This window comes from Impatiens glandulifera, chromosome 1 (genome assembly GCF_907164915.1).
Source record: "Impatiens glandulifera chromosome 1, dImpGla2.1, whole genome shotgun sequence".
In the NCBI taxonomy this organism is placed as follows: domain Eukaryota; kingdom Viridiplantae; phylum Streptophyta; class Magnoliopsida; order Ericales; family Balsaminaceae; genus Impatiens; species Impatiens glandulifera.
The window spans coordinates 376,132-392,425 of NC_061862.1; the positions used below are offsets into that span (position 1 = coordinate 376,132).

Below are 16,294 nucleotides of genomic sequence, written 5' to 3' on the forward strand. Positions count from 1 at the left end.
AGGGGGTATGTATAGCTAGGTACTAGGTAGACCCTAATTTAAGGAAAGAAGGTGTCATATGATATCTGATGTCTGTAAGTAAATGGGAATTAATTAATTATTCATTGGTCAAAAGAGTGCTTTTTAGAGGGAAGAAGAAAGAAAGAAAGAAAGAAGATTATAGGTATATGTGAGATCCCCGGCCCCTTCTCAGTAGTACTGATCTTGATCTATATATGTATGTGGCTGGGAGGGATTGTGTGCTTCTTTACTTTCTATATATCTCTACTACTAGATGATTAGGGTTTGTCTGGTTTATATATTTTATATTTTTTTGTGTTTCACATTTTAGGTTATATTGGGTGTGCCTGCCTTGCCTGCTGAAGAAAAGAGAGTGAAGAAATGGGAAGAGGAAGATTGGAGCTGAAGAGGATAGAAAACAAAATAAATAGGCAAGTTACATTTGCAAAAAGGAGGAATGGGGTGCTCAAGAAAGCCTACGAGCTCTCCGTTCTTTGTGATGCCGAGGTTGCTCTCATCATCTTCTCCAACAGAGGGAGGCTCTATGAGTTCTCTAGTTCTTCCAAGTAAGAAGATCGATCCATCCATCCATCCATCCATCTGTTTTATATTTTCATACACATTTCATTTTTAATATATATATGATCCCCTCTTCCTTTTGCCCTACCTACAGATTCATTCATATCTTTAATGGAATCTTCCATCTTTGATCTTTTACGATTCCCCGATCTGCTAGCTAGAATCATATGTGTTCACTTGTTTTCTTGCTTCAATTTACTAATGCAAACTTAACATTCCTAGCTAGCTATATATATACACTTGATGTTTTAAATCTTTGTTATAAATATATATTCATTTATTCACAAAATTAAATACATATATACAAATCTATCATTACATAAGTACTAATTGATCAATCAATCTTTCCTACAATCAATGCAGGGCCGGCCCTGGGGTAAGGCAACCAATGCACTTGCATAGGGCCCCCCACTTTTATAGGGCCCCAATTTTTTTATATTTAATAATATTATATTATTAATATTATTTTTTCCTCTTTTTTCTCTTTAATATTAAATATATATTATAAAAATAACTTTTATATCTCCTTTTTAGTCTCGTATTATAATATATTAATTATTTATATTTTATTTTATTAATTAAAATTAAAAAAAATAATTTTTTACTATTTTAGGGGGCCCCAAAATTTAAATTTGCATAGGGCCTCAAAATCTCAGGGCCGGCCCTGAATCAATGCATGTGCCAAAACACAAGATTCCTAATTCATTACTCCAAATTCTTGACCTAGGATATATATTGTTAATTAGAAGCCTGTCTAGAACCTTTTTTCTTCTTCTTTTTTTGTAACAAGAGACCAGTTAAAGAGGAATAAAACAGAACAAAATATGTGCATAATTCTTGACCTAGAAATGAGGGTAAAGTTACAATTTCCCAGTTTTAATTTTAATTGATTTTTTTGGGGGGTAATACATATTAGTTGCTCTTTCTATTTCTTTTATGGACTACTTAAGTCATCAAAGGTTAATTAGTGTTTTGTCACATGTATCTCTTTTGAAAATCTAATTAAATTTGAGTTTCTTTTACAAAGAAATCAATAAAATTATAAGGTTGAACTAATTAAGTTTAGCAAAAATTTATTGAATTGTTATGAAATTGGTCAAACTTACCCTTATTGTTTTTCGATCCATTTTCTTTCTAATAATTAAAGCTCCATGCAACTATTTGAATTTGGTTTGCAATAAAGCAAGCTATATGTGTTCTAATATCCGTTTTGTATCATTTTTGTGTTCTTTATATGTTATATATGCATCACACATCTTGTAATTAAATATATTATTTATCTTTATAAAAAGTTTAGATTAACTAATATATGTTATTATTTTCTTTCAAATTTAGCATGCTCAAAACTCTTGAAAGATACGAAAAATGCAGTTATGTGACACCTGAAGTAAACCAAGCAGCCAAAGAAATTGAGGTATACATAGCTAGTTTCTTCTATATATCTACAAACTCATTTCTCCTCTGGTACAACCTTCGCCTCTTTGGTTATAACTTGTTGACACATCTTGTACAAATCTTCTTTAGGTTAAAGTTTGCATACACACATATAATATATATATATATATATATGTCCTGAAATGCAAGCACATAAATAAAGACCCTAATTAAAAACAAAAGTTATTGACTAGAAAAAAATAATAAAACACCTAAAACCAATAGACACTGTAAATGGTTAATATATGTAAAATGCAATCATGCTCCTAGCTAGCTAGCTAGCCTCAATATCTGACCATGCATACAGCATATACCTGCAGCTTGTAGCTTCTAAAATTAATAATATAAAATGTGTGGAAATGTCGATCGACAATCTAATTGAATTCGATTACCAAGAATTTGGTACAATAGGAACGTTTGAGCTAGCCCTCATCGTCCTTTTTTAGGCGTGATTCAGATACACTTTGTTTTCAAATGAAATAGGCAATGAAATTATATTTCAAATGAAGCCATGATATTTTATAAGAATTTATATAAGTAGCTTCATATTAAAAGTTAGTCTGTGTATGTATGATAATTAATGCATGCATGCAGTACTCACCTGTTTATACCTAGTATTTATTATTTTTTAAAAGGTAAATTATTTCATATCATCTAAATTTGTTGCCTTTTGTCTTCATGTTATTTTTTAGTTAGACTGTTTAATTTAACCCTCGTACAAATTCATTTGTCTTGTCCTCTACAGCAAAGTAGCTATAGAGAATACCTGAAACTGAAAGCAAAATATGATGCACTACAACTTCATCAAAGGTAATAAGAAGATTGAAGATGAGTTTCTCATATATATTATATAATATCCTAGCTATGTTATCACATATTTCAAATTCTGAAAAACTTTTATTTGAATAATTTGGACTGTACTAGGAATCTTCTTGGCGAAGACCTGGGCCCACTGAATGTTAAGGATCTAGAACATATTGAGCTTCAACTTGATTCATCCCTCAGGCATGTTCGATCAACCAAGGTAGGGTAATGTTTTTTTCTTTCTTCTTAATTAAAGCGCCAATAATGCTTTGCAAAACAAATAACAATTTATATCATTAAAATTGATAGGAGATATGATATATGCTTTGATCATTTCCTTCAATATGTGATTTTTTTTTTTTTTTAATTACTCTTAATCATTATTCATGATGTGAAACCTGGTTTGCAGACCCAATTGATGCTTGATCAGTTTTCTGATCTTCAAACAAAGGTATATAATATATTTTTAGCTAATTTATTTGAATGCTGGTAACTTAAAAAGTGTTAATGAATAGGACATTTAATTTGCAGGAGAAGGCATTGGTTGAAGCTAACATGGCTTTGGAAAGAAAAGTAAGTGATAAAAGAGAGTTTGATTCGATACAAAACTAAATTCCAATTAATGTTCTTCATGAATCATGTGCACAGATTAATTTGTTGGTTGGTACTTGCAGCTAGACGAAATGTACGGACAGATGCAACTTCAGCCACCATGGCCAGGCAGCGATCAAGGCAGTAGTTCATTATATGCTCAACCAGTACACCATCCTCCTCCTCCTCCTCAATCTCAGGGGTTTTTCCAGCATCTTGATTGCAACTTCAATTTACAAATAGGGTAAGATTCATATGCTTCTCTAATTCTCTTGTTGTAATAATCCAAATTTTATAAAAAATAAATAAATTTTCTTTTCTTTTCTTTTCTTTTGTGGTAAATACAGGTATGATCCAACAGGAGGAGGAGGAGAAGGAGAAGGAAGCAGGATAGCTGCTGCTGCTGCTGCTGCTGCAACCCAAGAACAAAATGTGAATGGTTTGATGCCAGGTTGGATGCTATGACAGACTTTTGAGTTTACCAGTGGTGGTGTCAGATTTAAAATATGCTTAACCAGTAGTAGTTCCCCTTACTAAATACTGCCTGCATCATAATATATTAATTAATGACTAACCAACCGTCCTCTTGTAATAATAATCTGATGCTTTTCACAAATCTACTCTGTTTGCAAGCTTTATTATTAATTAAGAGCTTGTTGGATCTCTTTCAAAATCATTTTTTATCATAAAAGCATATGCTACTACTTTGTTACAAAACTCAGTAAATACATTTGATGCATATGCAATGGTCATAGTCCTACAACCTTAATTATGGGCATTTTATTTTTGTGTGCAAGTTAATTAATCTATCTATCTAGATGTGATGTGGATTCAAATCCCCATCACGTTTGAAAAGATGATCATGATCTTCAAAGGATAAGAGAAATTAGATGTTCCACAATTAATATCAGAAAACTTCAACTTCGGTTTTATTTACTGTCTGACATTTTCACCCTTCATGTAATAAAATTTTATTTTCTGTTCAAATGTGAATCAACATACAAGTAAAACAGGGTAAACTCATCACAATTTTTACATATAAATATAATATAGCTTTACAGGAAATGTACAGGGAAGCCTCGGTCACAATTTCGTGGTCTTTCTCCATTTGTAAAATTTCAGCTAGTGGCTGAATGTTAAATTCTTCAAGTATCAAGATGTCTCGAATTCCATCACCTAGAACAAATCCAACCAGTAAATCACAATAGTAAGAAAAACAATTGTCAACTATTAAAAATCAAGCATTCATTTGTCTATTGTGTTTAAAATGGGCATTCATTTATTTTATTCTATTTGGCCGGCCGAATTAATAATAATAATAATAACATACATTACCTTGCCACATACTGGACTGGACAGCTTTCACTTCTTTCCATCCACTCATAGATGCAACCAAGGTGAAAATGGTGGGAACAGTTTGTAACTATCTTAGGGTTCTCCGGAGTGTATTCTGAACAAACAAACAAACAAACAAAATGAAAGCGTGGAAAAATATAAGATACTGCTAAATTAACATGAAATCTCATGGTATTAATTTGGAATAAAAATGCACCTTCAAGACATGTTGGGCAGACTTCTTCTTCCTCAGTACTAGAGAAGACATGCGTGTATCCTGTCATGACCTTTTCGACAGAGAGCTTTAAGGAAGAGACTTGGAATCGTTATATATACTCTTTATAAGTTCCTTCACATAGATAGGGCGTCATACTGTTTGCCTCCTGAACTGTAACAATCTGAGTCTGCATCACTGCTATTACTTCTAAGTGGCTCAGTTTCCTCCAGTCCATGGCTTGAGCCCTCCTTCTCCCGTCTTGACACCAAACCTTCTCTTTGATATCTAGCCGATCGATAAGGTTATGAACCACCGCAGGATCTTAAATATGTCATCTCTCTTGAAACATAAGATAATCTTGCTAGCTAGCTAGCTAGGTCCAGCATATGAATTAAGTAGTTTCTCAACCTATGTAAGAATTTGTAGTCAAAGTCGACAAAGGTCTCTCTGGCTTAAACGAGAAAGAACTCCTCCCAATCCCATCACATAAAAATAGTTTGTTGTAAACAGCAGCAGCAAGTATAGAAAGGTGTAGGAAATACAATTCCTATAAAGGCTTGAACCCGCTGCCTGCCATTGCCATATCTATTATTCTGTATCTATGGACTATGGACTATGGACTCATCTTTGGGTCAAACCAAAATGTACACGGCCCACAGCCCACCACTTTGATGAAAAATGCATCTTCAATCACCTCTCAATTACTTCCACCTATCTATAAATAAATAATCTTAATCTTAATATTCAAATAAAATAATCAAGCTTTACTTTTTTTTATTTTAGAAGAAAAAAAATTAAAAATGAAAAATATACATCAAGCTAGCTATCATCTCGGTCGGTTTTGGTTGCTCTATAATTCCAGTGACAAATGCTCAAATAAACACATGTCATCATCCTATATATTAATTAAACAAGTGATCAATAATTAACCTCTAAATAAACACGAGTCGAACTTAAGAGACCAAACAAGTTAATTCTTTTTTAGGAGGGATAAAGACAGGAAAATTGTATAAAGGAATTATTAGAGTGTGTTTAAGACTCTAATAAATTATAGTAATGTAAAATAAAATTATAAATTGATTTTTTATGAATAATAAATTATTTATATTTTAAATAAGTATATAATAATACAATTGAGCGGTATTTGTATACAATATTAATTTGAAGTAGGTTGATAAATTATATATATATATATATAGTTTAGATTTTAGAATAATAATAATAATAATGAATTATTGTAAATATATATAAGATAAGACTCACGATTCACGTGCATGCAATCCAAAATTTCCCCATAAATAATTATTGACAGCAGCATCATCATCGTCATCGTCATCGATGATAACGAATGAATGAATGAGAGAGGCCTAGCTAGCTAATTATTAGAAAGAAAAATAAAACAGCGATATTACGAAACAAACATATATAAAGCCAAACAAGTCCTTATCGAAATAGCTTAGGGGTCAAAGTTTCACACAAATAACAACAAATGAAGGTCTTGGAATTTGTGGCCATGCAATATATGAATTGAATTGAATTGAATGCATGCTACTTATAATAATAATAATAATAATAATTAATTATAAGAGTCTCGTGAACCAAACAAATGTCCAAGTCTATACGTACTCTACTCATCGACGGGTGGAGCCGGGCTGTCCCAATCCAATATATATATATATATATATATATATATATAATATTTTACCATTTTTAACTCAAGAAAAGTAGAAATTGACAGAAGCAACAAATTAAAAATGAGAGTCAGTCAAGATGGTGATGTAAGAAAAGTAATTATTTTAATGAGTTAAATTAAAAATATATTAATATTTTAATCTATGGCTATGCATTGAAATTATATATGATGATGTAAGTGATTGTTGAATTAACTTAGGTGATAAAAGTAAAAATAAAAGGAACTTGTGTTGTGTATATATATATATATATATATATATATATATATATAGCCGATCGATAAGGTTATGAAGAAAAGAAAAGAAAAGAATAGTACCGTCGTAGTAATGTCTAGATCTGGTGGTTTTTGCAGGAGGATGTCTAGGTGGTTCGTGGCGGTGGTAGCCCTAATAATAATAATTCACTCTTTTGCGTTGACATTGCTTAATGTTAATGTTGTTGTTGTTGAAGGGAAGAGGACCATTGTTAATGTTGTTGAAGGGAAGAAGAAAGAAATGGTCGTCGCTCCAAATGGTTTCTTTGACCCTATACCTCCCATCCCTTTCTTGCCTCCGCCGTCTCTAATTCCTCCTGTTCTGCCCTCGCCCTCGCCGCCTTCTCTCATTCCTCCAGTTCTGCCCTCGCCGCCTTCCCTCATTCCTCCCGTTCTTCCATCGCCGCCTTCTTTCCAGCTTCCTCCCAACCCCTTCTTCAACCCCCCACCATCGCCGCCTTCTCTCCTTCCTCCAAACCCTTTTAAGCCACCCTCACCACCACCGTCGACGCTCTTTCCTCCCATCCCGGTACTTCCGCCGCCCTTGATTCCGGGTCTGCTCCCATCCCCGCCACCCCCTCCTCCTCCTCCTGCTTTCCCGATTCCTCTCCCTCTCCCTCCACTAATCCCAATTCCTCCTTTCCCTGGAATCCCACCAGCTTCTTCTTCTTTCACCTCCTCCACAAAGAAGAAGACCTCCTCCTCCTCTCCATCAAATTAATTACATTATCATGATGTATTGTCTTCAAGCAATGTGATGATCAATTTATAAGATCTTAATTAAATAAATAAATCCTCTTGTTTGTTTGTTTGGTTAATTAATGCATCTAATTCATATATATATATATATATATATATGAGCTAGTTGGAAAGCAATCAAGACATTATAACCTATTCTTATCTCTTATTATATATACATTAACTCTAATTAATCACTCAGATTTAATTAATAAACTCAAGACAAAATTTAGATTAATTGAACATTATTTCAACTACAATTATAAAATACGTTATTTAAAATTCATATATATAGGTGGTCTGAACCCTACAGAGTTTGTCATTAACGAAAATCAAATTTGATATAAAAAAATGATATCTTATACCTACAACTCACTCCACGAATGAGTTCCGAATTTTTTACAAACACTATCATTTTCTTAAAGAGTTTTCATAACAATAACAAACATGAAAAGAGAGAATGGATCACTCTATCTAATCCCTCGAGAATTCTCAAAAAATCTCTAAGAACTATCATTAACAATGACATAAAACTTAATCGTCGAGAGACAAAATCTAATTCACCCAATCCATTTCGCACCCATTTTCATTCTGCCAATTACATCAAATAAAAACTCCCAATTGACGTGATCATAAGATTTTTCGATATCTAACTTCATAAAAGCACATTTGTCACATTTTAATTTAACTGTGTCAATGCACTAATTGACTATTATTACAAAAACATATATTTGTCGACCTTTTTATGAACGTCATTTCATTTGATTACTAGATATTATCGTATAAAATATATTTCTCAATATGTTGCTCAAACATTTTGCGAAAAATATGAAACGAGACTAATATTTAATTTTCACTATTATTATTTACTCTATTAAGTATTTATTTAATAAATATTTTACTAGTTATTTAGAATAAAATATATTATGAATTAAATTTTATATAAATTAAATTTTTTTAATCTTATAAAAAAAAACAAAATATTATTTTTAAAAAATTAATTAAAAATAAGAATATATAAATTAAAATTAAAAATCTTATTAAAAATATATATAATTTCAATTTTTTTATTTTAGAATATACTAATTAAGTTCAAATATTAAACATGTGTTGATAGCTAGTGTGGTTTTTGAATAATAGCAATTACATATTTTTTTTATTTAATTTTAAACACAATTATTATATAATTTTATCAAAATTTGTAGACTTGAACAATTAATATTTTACATACAAGAATCAGTTTAACACCTACAAATCAATTTAATACCGCTTCGAGTTAACAGGTAATTATGATATTATTTCCACTAAATAATAAAAAAATATATAATTTAGTAAAGAAAGAAAAATAAAACAAGTAAAATTTTCTCTATTTAGGATTTGGGACATGTATTAATTTTTTTTTTATCGTTAACTATGATATTATTTCCACTAAATAATAAAAGAATAATAATTTAGTAAAGAACGAAAAATAAAACAAGTAACTTTTTTGTTGTCTTGTTAGGATTTGTGCCATGTATTTAATTTAAATAAAGTGCAAAATTTTAGTTTCTTAGATTTTTTAGTTGAGCAGAGTGGGTCTGCCTGCTCTAATTTATGGGTTCATTAGTCTCCTTCATGGGCCGACTCTGATGACCCAATTTGATTTCTTGAATTATCTCTAAACTAAAGTCTGGTTGATCATTTTCATTTGTTAGCTTATTTTATCAATATTATTTTTTTAAATAAAGAAAATAAAAACACGGTAGTCATAATATTATATATGTTTTGTCTCATAATATTAACTCATCAATTTTTTTTATGAGGAACAACATAATCATTTAAATTTTTTATTATTAGTTAAATATATATCACATTAATATTATATATTTAGTAATGAATATGAATGTTATATATATTTTGTAGATGGATAATATTATGTTAATATATATATATATATATATTTAATTATAATTTGAAATGATTATGTTTTATGTTTTATGAGTGTTCTTATAGCTTCGATTTTCATCATTTTAATATACACATTTTTTTATTTAATGCATAATTTAAATTTTAAATTCACAACCATATATTACATATTAAATTAATAATAATTTAAAATTATTAGGTTATTTATTACTTATAAAAAATTATATATAATAATTTAATATATTATTCTTTTTAAAAAAAATTCAACCAATTAATGAATTTAGGACATTACTGTATGATTATTACTGTATGATTGAAGTAACTCAAAATCATAGTTCCCTATTATCTTATTATTATTTTCAACCATATAATGAAAAATTTGACCTAATATCCTAATAATAATAATAGGTCTAATTAGAAAATGACCAATATTATAATGTTGGTCAAAATGACCTAAACGGTTTATACAATGTCCATATTATCCCTCTCCCTAAAAACCCTAAATCCTCTTTACTTTGTCATCCCACGACTCTCCAACTTCCTAATCTTCTCATTCTTTCGGTTCATCTTCTCTATCCCTAAAATCCTAAACCCTCTTTCCCATCCTCACGAGTCTACAACTTCCCGTTCATCCAGTAACGATTTTTCCCTCTCCCTAAGGGAAATTTGACGAAATAACCCTAAAGATACCTTTATTTTCATCCGTGGTCACCGCATAATTTTTAATGCGCTGGTGACCACTTTATATTTTTTGACAAAAATACCCCCATCGTGTTTCGCGAAGGGAATTTTTTTATATAAATACTCAAATTTTTTTCATTTCGTTATTTTCCGTTTTCTCTCTTCTCTCTCTACTTCGCGTTCTCTCTTAGACGGCGACGGTGACAGCGGCAGAACCCTAAATAAACACATCATACAGATCAACGATCAAAACTCGTTCTAATATCATGTGTTCATCTTATTGTTCATCATACGTATCGATTTATGTTTTTATTTCCATCATGTTAATCTTCAAACCCTAAACCATGATGTTGTTCTTATTGTTCATCTTGTTCATATTGGTTGTTCATCTTTTCGTTGATGATATTTGCAGATGATACTCTGAATCGGTTCTGTTTAGGGAAGATTCGTGTGATCTCGCGAAGCGGCACAGTAGTCATGCGAAGCGGCACGGTCGTCACGCGAAGCGGCACGGTCGTCACGCGAAGGCCCATCGCGTTACACAAAGCGACACGGTGGTCACGCGAAGGTCCATCGCATTACGCGAAGGCCATAGTGTTATGCAAAACGGCATCGTTGTCACACGAAGCGGCACGGTCGTCATGCGAAGGGCAATCCCTTATAGCAAAGGGTCATCCCTTGGGCGTTTTGTTTTACCTTCTGATTCAGATTTTATTGGAAGTTTTCGTTGTTCAATGTTCTTTGCATCTTTTGATGTTAGAAGATTGTCTACAAAGACAATTGTTTAAGGTGATTAATAATACACATGTTTTTGTTGTATCTTTTCACTAGTTTTAGTGGATGATTATCCAATTGTTGGATTATCTTAAATTTGGTTCTTTGTAACAATTTTTTTTGAGGAATTTATAAGACCTTGTTGTTTTCAAATAACCTTAATTATTGTAAGTTATAGATTTTTAATTCAAAAATGAGTTTATTTGAAATTATTCTCAAATCGATTGAGATTTACACATATAGACTAAGACGAAAACATAGTAGAGAAAAGATTGATAGAGTTGAGAATATAATATTTGTTCATAATATTCAGCATAACCCTAAATCTATCCAAATTAAAACCCTTAAATACTAAGTAAACCCTAGTAAAAGATTTCTGATAAGACAAGACAGAGAAATATGCCTGAGCAGATGACAGATTCTTTAATCAAACAAAACAAAGAAAATCATTCTTCATTCAGCTGAAAAACAATAGGAATTGAATTTGATGTTTTACACAAATCAAAGTACAACTCCTCCATAACACATATGTCTGTCCTTCGCGTGACGACTATGCCGCTTCGCGTAATGCGATGGGCCTTTGCGTGACGACTGTGCCGTTTTGCGTGACCACTGTGCCGATTCGCGTGACCATCGTGTGTTGTTTTGCATAATACGATGGGCATTCGCGTGACCATCGTGCTGCTTCACGTAATGCGATGGACATTCGCATGACCACTGTGCCACTTCGCGTAACGCGATGGGCCTTTGCGTGACCACTGTGCCACTTCTTGAGATCACACGAATCTTCCCTGAAACAGAACCGATTTAGAGCATCATCTGCAAATATCATCATCGAAAAGATGAACAACCAAGATTAACAAGATGAACAATAGGAACAACATAATGGTTTAGGTTTTGAAGATGAACATAATGGAAATAAGAACATAAATCGATATGTATGATGAACAATAAGATGAACACATAATATTAGAACCGGTTTTGGTCGTCGATCTGTATGATGTGTTTGTTTAGGGTTCCGCCATCGTCGTCGTCTAAGAGAGAACGCGGAGTAGAGAGAGAAGATATAGAAAGGAAAATAGAGAAAAAAATAATATAAAGTGGTCACCAACGAATTAAAAATTATGCGGTGACCACGGATGCAAATAAGGCAATCTTTAGAGTCATTTCGTCAAATTTCCCCTCCTTAAACCCTAATCTCTCTTCCTTATCACCACAACTCTCCAACTTCCTGTTCAACATCAGTAGCCAACAATGGTTTCTCCCTCATCAGCCAGTAGTAGCAAGAGAAAAGATAGATTTCGTGTAACGCGAAATATGTATTACGCGTCACGCGAAATATGTATAAATTTGACGCAGGTAGCTAGGGACGATTGATCGGTCGATCACATTTTTCCTATTTCTTTGTCCAGTATTTCTTCGTCCATTGTTATTGTATTATACTACAGCAATAACAATGACACATTATTTACACGCCTTTATTTTTAATTCAGTTAACTAAAATCACATATTAGTGTCTGGTACTTAGACTTTAGTGTGACAAAGAAGAGATTTTCTACTTGGAGATGCATTTTTTAGTTAGGTTTGTGGTAGTGTGACAAAGAAGAGATTTACTAATTGGAGATGCATTTTTTTAGTTAGGTTGGAGGTGTTACAGCCATTAACGTTTTAGGTATGCTCTAACTAATTAAAACGAGAATTTTATGAAAGATTTTGTTGGGTGAAAGAAATTCTATCGTTAGAACATTCAATGATGATTTATATTGTCTCATCTGAGTAATGTGATGATTACAAAAGCTTTGTTGTTGTACGCTTGACATCAGTTTTCTTTCTTATTGCATATAAACATGTTCCTTTGCTAGAAGACCACTTTGGTCAACCAAAAAAATATATATCTTCATAAACAAGCTTCAAATTTGGAGATAGTTGTATATCATGAATTGTAGTTGAGAGCTAGGAAACACATTAAACCGTCCATATACTTTGTCTGACAATTTTGTTGTTCATAATATGGACAATAACAATTTTTAGATTATTCTTAGCGACTTACATCTATATTTGTTTGCTTAGTCATTTAGATAAGCACACCTGAAGATGATTCTTTGGCATCTGGCATAGAGATGCCAATATGTATTAAATAATACTAGGGACATGCTGCATATTTTGCTCTCTTTATTGACAATTTGTTTGCCAGCAACAATTTAATTGTTAGTTAGTCTCTTATGTTGACATTCTCTTCATAGACACCTACCCTCTTATCTCTTATTAAAATTTGTTCTTTTCCACCCTCATTTTTATAATTGTGGTAGAGGCTATGTTGGATAAGACAATCATCGCAATGACTATCGTTTTCATTGGATTGTCGGGATCAAGCTTAACTGATGACATTATACGACTCAGAAAGGACTATGGGTTAACATCACTTTGTGACTAGTATCTCTACCAAGGTCAATTTCCTAACTTCCTCACAGACAATGAATGAAATTCAATTATTTATTCTCGCTAATTCAAGGTTTATATTTATCTACCTATCAACCATTTCTCCCCATTGTCAATGAGAGGTTGTTGGTTCATAACAACATTTTGTATTGTATTATACTACAACAATAGCAGTGACACAAATCTTTGCACCCTTAATTTTTAATTCAGTCAAACAAAATCACATATTTGTGTCTGGTACTCAGATTGTGAACATGTTTTTAGTGTAAAAAAGATTTTATAATCAAGACCTGATTGATTAATTTCACAAATTTAATTTTAATATATTATGTAAATATGTTACGAATTCTTGTTTCTATTGATTGACATATATTAAGCAATTCACCTTCAATAACGAGCCCATAATTTCTCCTACCACCTCATCAACATGGACCGAAAACACGTGCAGAATTCCCTCCATGAACTGGTCGTGATTCAGCGACCTGTCATTCAAAAATAGGAATATAAATCTTAGTTTGGATCTATTTTGGTCTTGTCTTATTTAAATGTTCTAGATCAATGGGAACAACAAATGTATATGAATGAGTGAGTGGTCGTGGGCTGAGTACAATCAACAAACTTCTTTAACTTGTGCATCAAATTCTACAAATAAGACAAGATTTGTCACTGTTTTATGCTGACATATCCACTATGGTTTATTTGAAAATAATCCCCATATTGAAAGGGCCCAAAAGACCAAATGATTTGATTATAGATTTGTTATACAATTATTCTTTATAAAACATGAGTTTTGAGATTTATCATTTGTAAAAAAAAGCATTGATATGAAAAATGTTAGATCCCGATTGATTGACTCCACCAATCTGTCCATAATTTTAAGGAGAAAACGAATTCTTCCAGAAGGAGAATGCATCACATGTTTCATCAACATCCAAGACTAAATGTTCCAAATTAGTTTGTTTTTTATGATATTTTTGCACGTGCAAACGAATCACAGTTGAAGGGTAACTACTCCTAAGGGTTTTGATAGTTTCTAGATTGAGGTCGATCAACATAATTTGAAATTACATCTTCAGGCCATGTATATCACCAACACAATGTATTGAATCTTGACTCCAACTCTAATGATGATCTCATATTCTCATTCCATCTTTGCGTCACTAAGTTGAATGATGTAAGAATTGGAACAACAAACATATTCATATTTGAATTGGCATACCCTATAAGAACAAGATAAGTAAAGAAACCCCAATCATTTTTTACAGTGTGAAAGTCAGAGTGACACAATAGAGGACCTTAAATATAGAGCTTTTAACTGAATAACATATATGTTACTTGGCTATCTAACAAAATTACTAATTAAAAAGGGTTGGTACTTGAATAAGTTCAAATCCTTTGTAGTGCCCCGTCTTTGGGTTAGTAGATAATTGCACAATATCCACAGGTCCAAAAGCCTCGATTATCTGACAACGCCATTGGAAATATTAAACCATCTCCAACCGAAAAACCCATTTTAAAACTCATTTTGGTGTAAATGTCACATCAAACAATAATTCTTCTTCAACCGAAAAACTCATTCTCAAACCTAAAAGAATATTCTTAAAATATTATTTCTTACATCAACTTTTATAACTTTTAAATATCACCGATATATTTTTCAATGTTATAAATTATACCATAATATTTTAATATCACCCCATTATTTTAAATTTGATTATAAATTAATTATAAAAATTCAATAATACACAAAAATAAATATTATAAAAAAACATTGTATAAAATAATACCGTTTAATAAAAAAAACATTATTAGAAAAATATCATTAAATATTCTTCATTATTATAAGTTTTTAACATTATTATAATTTTTTTAAACATTATTATCAATTTTGAACATTATTATAAATTTAGGTTATATAAATAAATTAAAATAATAAATTATATAAATAAATTAAATAAATAAGTTTAATGTATAAAATATACCTAAACTAAGTTTAGGAGTTGAATTAAAAATGGAAAAAAAAGTTTTGCGATTGTGAACAGTGCAAACACATATTTGCGTTTGCAAGAGAGAGAAAATATGTGAAAACCCATTTTGGGTTTAAGAATAGGTGTCGGTTGGAAAAAAAAAATGGCTGAAGACCTATTTTGTGTTTGGGTATGGAGTACGGTTGGAGATTCTCTTAGATTAACTAGAAAGATAATAACAAAAAGGAAACATTACATATTTCGCGTCACGCAAAGATGAAAGATATATCCAGGTCAGCGATAAATAAAACATTGGATGAAGAAATAGGCAAAATGTGACCGAACGAACAATCGACCATACCTTTGTCTAATTTATACATATTTTGCATGAAGCAAAATACGTATTTCGCATCACGCAAAATCTATCTTTTCTTGTTGTTACTGGCTGATTAGGGAGAAATTGATGTTGGTAGCTGATGTTGAACGGGAAGTTAGATAGTCATATGATGGGGAAGAGGGATTAAGGTTTAGGGAGAGGGAGAGGGAGAGGGAGAAACCGTTGTTGGTTGGCTGCTGATATTGAACGGGAAATTGGAGAGTCGTGAGGATGGGAAAGAGGGTTTAGGGTTTTTAGGGAGAGGGAGAAGACAAATTGAAAGAATTGTGATATTGGAAAGTTGAAGAGTCTTGGGATGGAAAAGAGAAGAGGATTTAGGGTTTTAAGGGAGAGGGACAATATGGACATTTCACAAGCCCAAAATGTCATTTTGGCAAACATTATCAACCTTAGGTAATTTTTCTAATTAGACCTATTATTAGGGTTATTTGGTCAAATTTCCCCATCTCATTATAATCATTTTTTCATTAACATTCTTACTTATTTAA

The 16,294-nt window shown here is 31.7% G+C and overlaps 3 protein-coding genes across 3 annotated transcripts; 2 read left to right on the top strand and 1 right to left on the bottom strand.

Annotated features, from left to right (window-relative positions):
* The first annotated feature begins 369 nt into the window (after positions 1 to 369).
* On the top strand, positions 370 to 4,070 carry LOC124921323 (agamous-like MADS-box protein MADS2). Its single transcript, XM_047461965.1, has 8 exons — positions 370 to 566; positions 1,915 to 1,993; positions 2,759 to 2,823; positions 2,938 to 3,037; positions 3,227 to 3,268; positions 3,349 to 3,390; positions 3,492 to 3,652; positions 3,756 to 4,070. The coding sequence occupies exons 1-8, from the start codon at positions 382 to 384 to the stop codon at positions 3,871 to 3,873; spliced, it is 792 nt and encodes a 263-aa protein (XP_047317921.1). The 5' UTR covers positions 370 to 381; the 3' UTR covers positions 3,874 to 4,070.
* Positions 4,071 to 4,285: 215 nt separating this feature from the next.
* LOC124922293 (E3 ubiquitin-protein ligase RHF2A-like) lies at positions 4,286 to 5,249 on the bottom strand. The gene is made up of 3 exons (XM_047463030.1): positions 4,961 to 5,249; positions 4,742 to 4,858; positions 4,286 to 4,584 (listed from the first exon to the last, which is right to left on the bottom strand). The coding sequence occupies exons 1-3, from the start codon at positions 5,025 to 5,027 to the stop codon at positions 4,391 to 4,393; spliced, it is 378 nt and encodes a 125-aa protein (XP_047318986.1). The 5' UTR covers positions 5,028 to 5,249; the 3' UTR covers positions 4,286 to 4,390.
* A 1,729-nt stretch (positions 5,250 to 6,978) lies between these two features.
* Positions 6,979 to 7,626, top strand: LOC124920848 (vegetative cell wall protein gp1-like). The gene has a single exon (XM_047461416.1). The coding sequence runs from the start codon at positions 6,979 to 6,981 to the stop codon at positions 7,624 to 7,626; it is 648 nt and encodes a 215-aa protein (XP_047317372.1).
* The last annotated feature ends 8,668 nt before the right edge of the window (positions 7,627 to 16,294 follow it).

Coding starts and splice junctions, on each gene's coding strand:
- LOC124922293 (XM_047463030.1), bottom strand. CDS start 5,027: ATGACAGGATACACGCATGTCTTCTCTAGTACTGAGGAAGAAGAAGTC. Junction 4,859..4,960: donor CTGCCCAACATGTCTTGAAG/GTGCATTTTTAT, acceptor TTGTTTGTTCAG/AATACACTCCGGAGAACCCT. Junction 4,585..4,741: donor AGTCCAGTATGTGGCAAGGT/AATGTATGTTAT, acceptor GATTTGTTCTAG/GTGATGGAATTCGAGACATC.
- LOC124921323 (XM_047461965.1), top strand. CDS start 382: ATGGGAAGAGGAAGATTGGAGCTGAAGAGGATAGAAAACAAAATAAAT. Junction 3,269..3,348: donor TTTCTGATCTTCAAACAAAG/GTATATAATATA, acceptor TTTAATTTGCAG/GAGAAGGCATTGGTTGAAGC. Junction 3,653..3,755: donor AACTTCAATTTACAAATAGG/GTAAGATTCATA, acceptor TGGTAAATACAG/GTATGATCCAACAGGAGGAG.
- LOC124920848 (XM_047461416.1), top strand. CDS start 6,979: ATGTCTAGATCTGGTGGTTTTTGCAGGAGGATGTCTAGGTGGTTCGTG.